The sequence below is a fragment of the Micropterus salmoides genome, unplaced genomic scaffold, assembly GCF_014851395.1.
Source record: "Micropterus salmoides isolate LMB-PRFRI ecotype aquatic unplaced genomic scaffold, ASM1485139v1 Ms_hic_scaffold_13, whole genome shotgun sequence".
NCBI lineage: Eukaryota > Metazoa > Chordata > Actinopteri > Centrarchiformes > Centrarchidae > Micropterus > Micropterus salmoides.
This window is the reverse complement of record NW_024040374.1, coordinates 34098516-34112112: the sequence shown is the minus strand read 5'-3', so window position 1 is coordinate 34112112 and position 13597 is coordinate 34098516. Positions and strand designations below refer to the sequence as shown.

At 39.6% G+C, this 13597-nt stretch overlaps 1 protein-coding gene and 1 long non-coding RNA gene across 9 annotated transcripts in view; one reads left to right on the top strand and one right to left on the bottom strand.

Moving 5' to 3' along the window:
- Positions 1–10655: 10655 nt before the first annotated feature.
- LOC119901300 lies at positions 10656–11808 on the bottom strand. The gene is made up of 2 exons (XR_005444165.1): positions 11670–11808; positions 10656–11167 (listed from the first exon to the last, which is right to left on the bottom strand). It is a non-coding gene; the product is annotated as an uncharacterized LOC119901300 (long non-coding RNA).
- nfic (nuclear factor I/C) overlaps positions 11178–13597 on the top strand; it is an 80511-nt gene continuing 78091 nt past the window's right edge. Inside the window, exon 1 of one of the 8 annotated variants that reach the window (XM_038716919.1) lies at positions 11178–11869. In XM_038716919.1, coding sequence (XP_038572847.1) covers positions 11582–11869 — 288 coding nt within the window. In that variant the 5' untranslated portion in view covers positions 11178–11581. Of the gene's footprint in view, positions 11870–12237; positions 12645–13597 lie in introns of those variants that run through there. The other 7 variants (XM_038716911.1, XM_038716910.1, XM_038716912.1 and 4 more) reach the window with 7 other exon arrangements.

Genomic DNA, 13597 nt, shown 5'->3' with positions numbered 1-13597 from the left:
AAAACATCTATGTAACATCTGTTTCCTGTACTGAATGTAACTAAGAAATATGAATTGGGGACTCCCATTGTACCTAAATAATTTGAATCTGCTTTAAAATCTCAAATTGGCTAAGACACCTAGTGGTGATGGTTTCACTATCAAATTTTATTAATGATTTCTGGATGAAATGTGTACAATGACAATATAGTGAGTCTTTATGCTAAGCTAGGCTAACCATGTCCTGACTCCAGCTTTGTACTTCAAACACAGACATTAGATTGATAGCAAGCTTTTCAGCTCACCCTCGAAAGAAAGTCAGTCAGCACAATTCCCACAATGTTGAACTACAACATCAAGATTATTTTGTCAAACTGGTCTTTCTGAGGTCAAGATTTATCGTTAATGCTCACTTGGATTTTCATAAGCTGAATCTGTAATAATCTGAGTGACCCTCCTTAGATCTGAATGTTAGGACTAAAAGTCATTCCTGACAGTGTATTACTGAACAGTCCAGTGTTACAAAAAGCTCTGCTCATTTAGAACATCTCATGCTTTCTTGAAGTGTTCTCAACAGCACCACAAAGGGTTCCTCTATGGCCCAAAATCACAGAAACATTTGAGGTCCCATGTAGAACACTTTTTGTTCTGAGGGTGTGAGGAAGATCGAAAGAGAGAGAGAATGAGAGACAAACAGAGAAAGGTCAATGCCATTATTTTAAAATGGGCACTGAGTCACAGTGGGCAGACACACAGACCATATCATGATAAAAACGCGTTTGACCTTATTTGTGTTTTAACCATATATGATCAAACTGGTAAGGAGCATTTGGTGTGTGTGTGTGTGTGTGTGTGTGTGTGTCTCTACTAGTTCCTAATCTGCCTCTTCAGAGTGACAGCCCACTCAGTGGAATCAAGAAAGGGGGAGGCTGGCTGGTTTGGTTGGTGGCTGGTGCTTGGTGCTTTTTTCCCACTTTAAATAATACAGAGGGACTGGAACTTGATTGGACATTTTCAACTGGGAGTCCCTATGTAAAGACACTGTTAAACTTGGACAGGTATTGAGAGGACCTGGAGAAACAACACTGGATTCTTCTCAGGACTCACAGAGAACTAAGACAGTAGTACAGAGCCATGTGCAGGGATGATAAGAGGTTGCTTAGTTAAGAAAAGCACTATATTGTGTAAAATTGAGTTTTGCTTGAACTGAAATAGATCCATCCAGGTGAATTTTATTTTAGCTGCTGTATGAAACTTTTACAGCAAGAACTTTTCTGTGCTGTGCTGAGGATTAACTTGAAGCTGTGGGAGACAGGAGGACCGCAGGTTAGAGTGGCAGGTAAGAGCCTTTATGTATGAAGAACTAACTGCTAGAAGTGGACAATTGCAACACACGGTGGACTGTACTGGATAGTGAGAGTCTCTACCTAGTAGTGTTGTAGGTTATGTAGGCTCTGTGGTTAAAACGTCTTTTGAGTGAATTACTTGTCCTCTGAGTTTCTGACACTGGATTAATGTGTCGAACCAGAATGATATCATATTCAAGGAGCACATACTGTATACAGATTTCAGATGCATCTTTAAATGTTCACAAAAATAAAAGAATCCATGTCAATCTCTTATTTTACTTAGAAATAAAACATTGGATAAATTGAAGCTTAATAGAGTTTTTTATGATTAATTTGCTGATTGTTCCCTTTGGAAGTAAAATGTATCTCTGAAGAACTTCCTCTATAAGTAATCAGAGCTATATTGCAACTTGTATCTACAGGGGCTGGAAATGAAATCACACAGGACAGAAACAGATTCTGTCCAACAAACTGGAAAAAACTCTCTCAGTTTTACCACAAATCCCTTTTTTTCTCTAAAGCAATGGTTGTTTGACATTTCGACGGCTCCCTTCTGTTGTCATGGAGATGTCAGCTACGACAGGAGGCTGTAGTGAGGCAGACAGCTCGGTGAAGTGGCAACTGTGTTATGATGTCACTGCCAAGACATGGTGGATGGTGAGTTTTTCACTTCTGACTATTTTCTTCTTTAGGGCTCAAAAAAGAGGACTTTTTTGCATAGTTACTGTATAATTAATCACTACTATTTGATTATCTGCTAAAACTGATTGCAATGGAATATTTTCAGATTATCAGATCAGAGCTATGACTGTTTTATTAATATTGATATAAAATAAAATTCAGAACCCTAATAAGAACACTGGACCCCTTGGACTGCAGGGATTTTCCCCTCAATTAGCAATGTTTGGATATGAACACTGAATGAAATGTTTTCTAGTACTAATTGTCAGCAGCCCAGGTTGCAGCTCTGTGCAGCTTTCAGTCAAGTTAAGCTCCCTGAGACTGTTGTCTGGTTGGGATGTGTAAGTGTGTTCAGATTGCAAATTGCCTTATTTGCACATTTTTGAAAACTGGATTGTTGATACAGCCCATGTTAATTTTTCATCAATGTACATTGATGAAATGAATAAACTGTTTAGACATTCCCTCAAACTTAAACATTTTCAACACACATGGGCTTAGCCTCCCCTAAGTGGTCATGGAAATATTATACTGAAGCTTTTTGTAAATGACTTGGCTTACTGATTTTGTATTTGAATGGAACAGCCAACATGGGTGAGAAAGAGCGAGCTATTGAGAAAGACAGCTGAGAGACTGATCATACTGTGCAATGTCTGCATGGTAAATGAAAGCAAAGAGCCTAGGAAACAGAACCAATAAGCATGCTACTCATTCATTATAAGATAATGACAAATCTAAATAAAATAAATTTCAATATCAGGCCCTTTGTAAAATATTCCAGTATCTATATCCAGTTCTTGTAGAGTTTAGTAACTATATAGGAAGCTTACCTTACATTAGAGCAACATTATGTAAGATTATGTTATGTAATTTGATGCTCCTACCATTTCAAAGTAAATACATACAGCTGTGCAGGTGCATTTGTTATGAATACATTACTTCAAAAACTAGCAAGTTGCCAACTTTGCTAACACAGCCAAACATCAAGAAGTGCGACAACATAAGACACAACAATATTACTCCCGTCCTGCAGCCGTTTATTTCACAAAGCTCTCGCCAATGTCCGACAACCTCTTGCTTGATCACTGTCGTTTTCTCCTCTTAGCTTCCTCCGTCAACGTTGTCTTCAGTCTCTTTGCCTCTGCCATTAGCTAATATTGCTTCCATAGAGGCTGCTGAGCCTAGCACAACATGGGTTTTAAGCTAGCCAACAAAGCATCACCTTCACCCAGATTCACCCAAACATTAAGCAAGCGCAACAACACAAGACACAGCAAGCTGGCTAATAACTTTCAGAAATTCAGGTGAAGTCCCACTGCAACGTTACAGTAACATTTTTCAGCTTGGCGTTGAACTAATCCATACTCCTTGCATTGTAACGTTGCACTGATTGCATTTAGCCGGCGGGATATATCAGCGTAGATCATCTGCTGCTTTTCAGTAACTATTTGTACATCTTTCACCAGAGAGGATCAGCAATGTCAGCACAACTAAATGTATTGAATAATAATAAAAACTGTTAGTGAGCTAGACTGAATATTATAATGAGATTGTTGCCACACTTTATAATAGTTAGGCTGTAGTAAGAACGTTACTGTAGTGAAGGGAAGTAATGTGGAAAGCCATACAACTGTAGCATTTTAACAATAATATATAGATTTTAACGATAGAGATAACATTAGCAACTGCTTGGCGTTAGCTGACGATCTACAGTAACTGGAGCCTAACACAACATGGGTTTTAAGCTAGCCAACAAAGCATCACCTTTGATTTTTAGGTAGTGGCTAAAACTCTGTCTGTGAAACATCTGGCTGATTTCGCTCAAGTTGACAACTTTGCTAACACAGCCAAACATTAAGCAAGCGCAACAACACAAGACACAGCAAGCTGGCTAATAACTTATTATGCCAGCTCGGCATCTGTAGGCCTACTGCATCCTTTCACCTCTTTTAGCTCACACCAACGAGTTAAAGTCTCTTTCTTCCTTTTCCTCGCTTCCTCCGACGTATTCGGTCTCTGTGCAGCCTCTGCCATTATATCCATAATGAGAATAACGAGCTAGCTTCTTACAAAGAACTGACATTGTACATTTTACTTAGCTAGTTTTTGTTGTGTTGTGGTGTCATAAAGCATTAAGCTGTTCTCGTCGTGATAGAAATCCTCCCTGGGATTTCAGTTTTCCATAGAAAGCTCCCACGCCCCAGAGAGGCAATTAAGTTGACATCATTCACCCTATTACACGCCAGTGTACCATTAAAATGATTTTGAAGCTGTTTTTAAGAAAGAAATGTTAGATTATATTGCTTTAACATCACTATAATTTTCATATTAAAATTTTTTTATCAGTGATTATTAAAGACCAGGCTGTGATGCTGTACTGACTGTGTTGGATACTCAGAAACCTTGAACTGTTTTGCTTGTTCATTTATTAATTTTTAAAAGTCTTTGAGATAGCAAGATCATGATAACTTTAGTATTTACTATGTTTCTAAAGGATTGAGTTTAGCACTAGCAAAAAAAGCAGTTGTTCAGTTTAGTTGCATTTTTTGTTTGTTTTTACAAGGCAGAGTGCCTCCCTTTAACTCCAGTCACATCACATTTGGGGTTTAAACAACTCACTGGGTGGCAAGTGATGTGTAGGAGGCCAGCAGGCAGTAATGATCTTTATAATGAGGGGGGAAGAGGAGGGGTCACATGGAGAGGGCGACAGATACATCTGGAGAATATGAGGAACTGAAAGACTGGAAAAACAGTGGGATAAGCCTGTCATTACCAGCATAAAGATAAAAAGCAGCTCTGACCCAAATTCAGTGGAGAAAGACAGACAGACAAATAAAAAATAGGATTTCTTTGTATCTACTTTATGTTGCGTCTTAAACATTAACATAGACTTCCTGACAACAACCAAGGAACCTACTAAATGGAAACTTAGATGTATGCTATATACATTTCATTCAAGATACAAGATAGATTTATTTGTCACATTACAACAGGTTATATAGTGAAATTGAGTTTCTAACTCCCTTCTGCTACTTAGCAAACAATATCAGAATCGGAATCAGCTTCATACAGTAATATAAAAGCAATTATAAAAATGGTAAACAGAAATAAACTCTAATCAATGGAGTAGTGCTGAGGATGAATTAGTGTTTAAAAGTCTGATAGCTTGGGGGGAAAAGCTGCTCTGCAGTCTGATGGTGTGGCAGCAGAAACTTCTATATCTCTTCCCAGAAGGCAGCAGGGTGAACAGGCTGTGGCTGGGTCGGTACTGTCCTTTAGGATCCTTTGGGCTCTGCGTAGGCACCTCACTGATATCACTGATGCTCGGGAGATGGGTACCTATGATCTTCTGAGCAGTTTTAATCACCCGCTGCAGGAAAAGAGATCATATTTTTCCTGTATTAGCTTCTCTGCACTGCACATTATTTGTGGTTCCTAAATTCTCCAAAAGTAGAATGGGAGCCAGAGCCTTCAGTTATCAAGCTCCTCTCCTGTGGAATAAGGTCACATTTCGGTTTTGAGACAGACACCATCTGCACATTTAAGAGCAGGCTTAACTTTCCTCTTTGCTGTTTGCCAAAACATTCACACATTTGGATTTTCTATCTTTCCTGCATGTGGCAGCTGCAACTGTTTTGCTTAACCTGGATTATGTGGTAGCTTCTAAATATTTGTCTACTATTATAGTTTGCTCTTTGTTTGTAAATACCCCTTATGAGAACAAATGGAACTGTAGAGATACTCAGTGATATAGTGCATGTGTAGGTGCAGTTGAATAAAGTGGTGTTGAGCTTTTTTAACAACATAAGTATCTTTAGGCTTACTTTTATGGAAGACATTAGGACAGAAGGCTGTTGGCTGGGAGTAAAGTGGCTGAAGGCCAATTCATCAGATTTAGTTTAGTTTAGCATGTGAAGCCAGTGGATGATGTCCAGGGAGGTTCATGGTAGATAAACATGTCAGAGGAGTACTGATGTGCCAGTCCATTCTAGGCTTTGTACAGTTCACCATTCAAATCTTAACATCTGTTCTGAAACTGACAGACCAGTGTAGAGCATCACAAGAGAATCAGCCACACCAACAGCATCCAGCAGGAGCAAAGAGAACACACAGTAGCCCAACACAAGTTCCACATAGAAAAATAATAGTAATGGTAGTGGTAATAACACAAATATCAATAAATATGACTAATTGTAATAAAAATTATAGCAATAGTTATGATAATAATAATAAGACTAATAATAATAATTGTAGCAGTGGGTGTTGAGCAGGAACATGGAGGTGGCATGCCATACAAAGTGCTGGAAATTCAGGTGAAGTCCCACTGCAACGTTACAGTAACATTTTTCAGCTTGGCGTTGAACTAATCCATACTCCTTGCATTGTAACGTTGCACTGATTGCATTTAGCCGGCGGGATATATCAGCGTAGATCATCTGCTGCTTTTCAGTAACTATTTGTACATCTTTCACCAGAGAGACTCAGCAATGTCAGCACAACTAAATGTATTGAATAATAATAAAAACTGTTAGTGAGCTAGACTGAATATTATAATGAGATTATTGCCACACTTTATAACAATTAGGCTGTAGTAAGAACTTTACTGTAGTGAAGGGAAGTAATGTGGAAAGCCATACAACTGTAACATTTTAACAATAATATATAGATTTTAACGATAGAGATAACATTAGCAACTGCTCGGCATTAGCTAACGATCTACAGTAACTGGAGCCAAGTGATGCTACAGCCACACTGCTACTTTTATGTTTAAAAACAAGTTTTAAAATGAAAACAATCTCTGGCCTCACCAGCTGCGTATCAGAATTGATCTCCGTCTATATTACAACGAAACGAAAAAAATAAAAATAAAAATAAATATTACGACTGAAAACACTCATCTAGTGGCCATTTATGTACACTGGGCATGTGTGTGTCGGTGTAAAGAGGAAGCAGATTGTCTACTCCGTAGTTGCAGAATATCTGGCGAAAGAAGAAAGTTTAAAAAATGTTTAAACTTCTCCGTTTTAGTTCTTCAGATTGGCTGTTTTAGTCTGGATGGGAGGTGCAAACAGCAAAAGGTCAGCGTTTTAAAATGAAAACGTAGTAGTGTGGATGTGGCCTAAAGCACAACATCACAATATGTTTCACCTGCTTTCCAGTAATGTTAGTTTACCTGTCCAATAGGATGAAAGCCAACTATGTGTCGGTTTTGTCAGTTTCAAAACAAAGTGGAGAATCAAGCCTTTCTGATGAAACTTTTTTTTTGTTTTTTTATACTTACAGTACTATGGAATTTGCGTTGGAGTCTGTGTTGTGCTTTTTTGGTGGTTCATCATGGGAAGTCCCCCTGCAGTCTAGCCCTAGAGCAGTATAACTAAGGGATGGTTCAGGACTCACCTGAGCCAGCCCTAACTATAAGCTTTATCAAAGAGGAAAGTCTTAAGCCTACTCTTAAATGTGGAGATGGTGTCTGCCTCCTGAACCCAAACTGGAACCTGGTTCCACAGGAGAGGAGCTTGATAGCTGAACGCTCTGGCTCCCAGTCTACTTTTGGAGACTCTAGGAACCACAAGTAACCCTGCATTCTGGGAGCGCAGTGCTCTGGTGGGGTAGTAAGGTACTATGAGCTCTTTAAGATAAGATTTGTGCCTGACCATTAAGAGCTTTGTATGTGAGAAGAATGATTTTAAATTCTATTCAGGATTTTACAGGTAGCCAATGCAGAGAAGCTAAGACAGGAGAAATATGATCTCTTTTCCAGGTTCTTGTTAGTACATGTGCCGCATCTTAAGAGACTTATTTGAGCAGCCTGATAATGAAGCATTGCAGTAATCCAGCCTAGAAGTTACAAATGCAGTAACAAACTAGTTTTTCCACATCATTTTCAGACAGGATGTTCCAGAATTTATTGTGTTACGTAACTTTAGATAATGCAACTCAGAGGTGTTTGGGGCCAAGTTCAGTAACTTCAGTTTTATCAAGTTTAACATTAGAAAATTCCAGGTTTTTACATCCTGAAGACAGCTTGAAATGTAACCAATTGATGAGTTTCATCTGGCTTGATCGATGGATATAATTGAGTATCAGCTGCATAACAATGAAAGTTTATAGAGTGTTTCCTGATAATATTGCCTAAAGGGAGCATATATGAGGTGAACCTTTGGAACTGAGATCGATCTGATAAATAGGACTTAAACCAGCTTAGAGCAGTTCCATTAATGCCAATTAAATGTTCTAGTTTCTGTAATAGCGTGTTACGGTCAATGGTGTTGAATGCAGCACTAAGATCTAACAAGACAAGTACAGAGACAAGTCATTTGTCTGATACAATTAGGTTATTTGTAATTTCCCCCAGTGCTGTCTCTGTGCTATGATGCACTCTAAATCTTGACTGAAAATTCTGCTATGTAGAAAGTTACACAACTGATTGGTGACTATTTTCTCAAGGATCTTCAAAAGAAATAGAAGGTTAGATATAGGTCTATAGTTGGCTGAAACCCCTGGATCAAGAGTGGCCTTTTTAAGAAGAGGTTTAGTTACAGCTACTTGAAAGGACTGTGGTACATGGCCTGTGGATAAAGTTAAGTAGCCTAGTTGGGATTGGGTCTACAAGACAGGTTGATGGTTTAGATGAAGAAATGTAGTTGGTTAAGATCGAGGGAAGCAAGTTTATTACAGATGTAGCTGCCACAGAAAGTCTCATCAAACACTAGTACTGTGGTGGTGTTGGGATTCAGCAGAAAGAGGCTGAGCTTTGTAAGCCCAGCTGATCAGTCTTAAAGCAGATAATTCCTGCACCAACATCTGTCCTCCCGATGCTTAAAGAGACACAGCTCTGCCTTACTTCTCATCTCTCTCTTCTCCAACTCCTCACAGCCCCAGAAGGTTAGGCAGAGGGAAAGCTCAACACAAAGGTCTGCTGCTTTCATTCACCATGAATAGTGAAAGGCTGCCCTCTAGCAGCAAAAACAAACAAACAAAAAGAACACACTCCTAAACTGTGGTGCCATGTTTACCTCTGAGTATAACCCAGTAGAGTCCAGAGTCTCACTGCATGTGCTGAACTTAATAAAAAAAAGGTCCAATCAGTTTCTGGGGAGTGAAAGGGTGGATTTTTCATGTGTTTTCATTTCCAGTGTCAGTCACTAGAAATAAGAGTCCTTGTGTTGTCTTAAAGCAACACTTCCATATAATATGTAATATGTAAAAATATCACACATTATGAAAAATGCACTTTTTCATGCTTTTTCAACATAAACATGAATCCCTTGTCTAAAGACCCCAAACTATGAGAAAGAATTCTCTCTATTTTTCCATTGCTCTGTCTTTCAGTAAATGTTTGTGCAAACATGTTTGAATTTAGCAGCAGCCACAGTTAGCAGTAAAGTACAGTGTCTGCTAACAACAAGTAAAGCTATCTGTCCATCAGGAAAAGATGAAGCAGAGCTGCCGGAGGCCATCAGAGGAAACACTGAATGGAAAATATTTTCTCAATAAAATATGATCCAGTTTCACCAGAAAGTTGTCTTTTTGTACTGTAATCAGTGAGTCCTAGTCTTGCATAGCCAAGCCTATCTCCATACATTGGCTGTATTCAAAACCGCCTACTATACTTGCAGCACTTATGATTTTACCTAAATGTAGTATGGATTATGCAAATTTTATTTCATAACCCATACTACATATTCCAAAAATTTGCAGTATGTCAAAAAGTTGTACTGATTCTGAAAAAATCTCCAGACCAACCTTGCGTTAACATAAGCATTATTGTTTTGTTATGAGTAGAAGGATAAATGCAGCTAGCTGTAATGTTATGTTTATTACAGACCTTATCCTTACACAAGGTTAATTTAGGAAAAAAGTATTGTAATTGTAAATTGTACTTTCCAAAACTGGTAAGCCTGGCCTAGCATAGTGCAAAATAAATCGATTTAAGAGTTTCATACTGCATACTCCTAAGAAACGCAGTCAAAAAAATTAAAATAAAAAAATTAAAAAAAACGCAGTCACTGGTAGTAGGCGGTTCTGATTCCAGCCATTTATTCAGCAGCGCTGTGCCAGCTAGTTCCTGCCCCTCTGTAGGCTTCCAGAAGTTGGCCAATCAGAAGAAAGTGTCCTTTTAGGGAGGGGGACCTTAAAGAGAGAGGAGCTAAGAGTGTTCAGATAGAGGGTGAATGGAGGTGCTGAAGCTATGGATGTGATGACAAAAATAATGTGATTTATATTAACACATGCAAAAATTTTCTAGTAATTTTCTAGCTGTAAAAGTATGAACCTGAAAATGAGCAAAATATTGGACCTTTAATAGCTAACAAAAGTGTACCACCCTGCCAAAGGAGAGAGAAGGGAGATGGGGACATAAGACAGAGAAGGTGTGCGGTGGACTAGGACCAGACCACTGAGCAACTGGTCCAGACCACCAGGACTATGTAATGGACCACTGAGTAACTGGTCCTGACCACAAGGACCACACGACAGACCATAACCACTACAAACCCTGCTGGGATATTGGTACAGACACACTTCCTTCCCAATTCTACACCCACGGCCAAATCAGTTGCAGAGGTGCATATGCTTCAAACATAAGCTTTTTAAATTATAGATTGAGGACTTGACTTGATTGACTTTGATTTTACAAAGGAAAAGTAAGGTCATCACACTTTATTCATATGGTTAGCTTTTTAACAGAGTTTTCAGCTGCATCTTATGGTCTTCCTCATCAGATGGAGATTGCTCAGTATAACATAATATAAGTTGAGTGTAGAACATTGGTTACATGACAATGTGCTGTCCTATATGGAGCAGAGATGTCTCTGTTCAAAGATGGTCTTCGGTGTTAGATGTGAAAGGCCTCTCTGATCTTTCTCCAGTTATCCAGTGACCTGGCCGATGACCATTGACCTCTTCTAGGTCAATTCTGTGAGCAGATTTGTTTTGGTGTGATGTTGTCCTGCTCCTGGTGTTCATTCAGTCTCTTGTCCAGAGCCCTTGCTGTTTCAGCAGAGATCTTAAGGTGCTAAGTGATTTGTGGTAAGTGAGTCCTTGTGGAAGACTCTGGCCAGATGACAGTCACATAATTGAGTCCCACTTGGATGCAGTTCCTTTTAGCATAAAAGTGAATTCTTGTCCTTAGGAACAGCTCTCAACCAAATCTCCATCTGTGTGGATGGATGTAAAAAAATAAGTCATCTTTAATCATGGCATTACAATAACACAATTGCAACAAGGGAAATTCCCAGGGCAAGGGTGGTGGTAGTCCCAAATGTAATCAAGACGTCCACATTCCGTTCTGAGTTTATTTAGGCCATCAGTGAGTCATCAGAGCGAGCAACGTTTTAAAAAACTTTTCTCCAAGACAAAGAGAACAGCAGTAAATGGCCTAAATATTCAGCAGGCTGTGCACTTTCAAATGTTGATACCTTCAATCAAGACCGCTGTTCAACATAATGTGGAATAGATGTTCTGTAACTTTATTAGCCTTTAACATAGAACATTTACAGTAAAACATAAAGTTGTTGTATGGGAGGGGGAATTTAATTGGTAAGAGTGAGGAATGAGTGTGAGAGGAGGACATGAGCAGTAAGACAGAGCCAGAGACAAAGCTGAAAACAAGAGAGGCAGAAGGTGAATGTAGCACTATTCTATTCTGCCGCAGCCTACCGGGCGGGGGAGGGGGTTTACTGCCGTGGAGCCCGAAGCTTGACGCGGGACGTTTCTGGTCTCGAGCACCGCGGATTTACTCCACCTGGCACGCGCACGACGATGGAAATGAATATGGAATGATAACGACCAACAGCGCAAGATGGGCAGGCGTTGAGATCAGCTTTAACTTCCTCCGGTGGCGGCTCAGCTTCGAAATGGTAGGACAAAACCTGTTCCGGTACAATAATGTAGTGGAGTGTCCCTTCCTATTGGTGTGCTGTTCCGTGTTTTCCAAAAAGACGCAATGCGAGGAGTTGAACGACTAACATTTGCTATGCCGCTGAAAGTGGAGCCGAAAGCGTCAGTAGTTGCATCAATTTCTCTAAATGTCAAGCCTATTTTCTCTGTCGCTCTCTCTTTTAGTTTGTAGCATCGGCCGAACTGTAGTCCATGACGTTCTATGGAGAGAATCAGTCGCTAAATTACATTTAAAAAATGACAAAATATCCCTTGCACGCCGGCGAATATACACAGCTGGCACAGCACACCTTAAAAACAATTTTGAATTGTCAGGATCCCCCGATACATTCGGCACACAGACACACACGACACGCAAAACACCACATACTTTAGTAAAAGCTTAACTTTCAGAATCGGTTCACTCGTTCTTCCAACTGGCGTCTTGCGTCAAACAGTGTGTAGGGCGGAAGCCACAATCGTGAAACGATTATAAAACTTGATATTTTGTTGACATAAAGCTCTTTTTGAGTATTATATATGCGCCGAATTTGCCATAAGGCCTTCAGACAGAAGAGGATTTTTTGTTTCTCACGAGATAATAAGTGTGTCTGAAATTAAACAAGTCAACTTTAAAATCCCACAGTTTTGAATTAAGTTTGGAGAAACATCGTCTCTGTGCTGGAGAACGGGGCGTATTGGCGTTACACAGGATACCACCCGCAAATGTGGGTTCCGACCACTGGCGGCGCATGGGTAAGCGGCCAACATGCAGTGTTGTGTGTTCCGGCTGAAAGTTGTTGAGTTTGGGGCTTTTAAAGAAGAGCGTGCAGCGGCAGTCCCGGCTACCCCCATTCCGTTCCTCGTACGGGACGGGGGAAGGCCAAGTCGAAGTGTGTGTGTGTGTGTGTGTCTGTGTGTGTTAGTCAGCAGAAAATGGCCGCAATCGGAGCCTGCGGGCAGAGTTAGTATAACAAGCCGACAGAGGGCCTCCTGTCCCGGCATACAGCTGGGGCAGAGAGCCGCTAGGAGAAACACAGCTAGTGGAGGGAATCCTCCTGCATCCGCAGCCCCATTGGAAACACACACTGGAAGATTCGAGTTCAAATGGGGAAGTGAGCCTCTTGACAACAGCTCAGATGCCACTGTAGCCAAGAAGAAATAAATGTTGCAGCTCCATTAGATGAGATGTGATTCACCTTGAGAATAGAATGTATTATAATATATAATATAATATATATATATATATATATATATATATATATTATATAATTATAATATAATTTAGTGTTGTTGTTAAATCCTCCTGAACACAGCGTGCAATGTCCAAAAAGGAAGGCTGAATTAAAATGTAACAGTATTTGTTTATTGTCATTTATCATATGTCATTAAGGATCATAGGCTACTATTTTTCAAGAAAAAAACAAACAAAGCTTTAGCTTAAATGATGGCAGTAAGAGTAATGAGTTAAAATACTGATCATAATGACTTAAATACACTTTGTGCAGTGAAATGAAATGTGTTTTTATTAAAGATGTAGTATAGCCTATAGTGAGAACAGTTTATAGCATGACATGTATGGCCAACATGTATTTGTGGTTTCACTCATGCCTGAGGTAGGCTGGTAGCATTAAGGATACTGCTGGAACATATTGGAACCCATATGTGCATATAATCAATAACTCAGATTTAGGCACACGCTCGGTGGT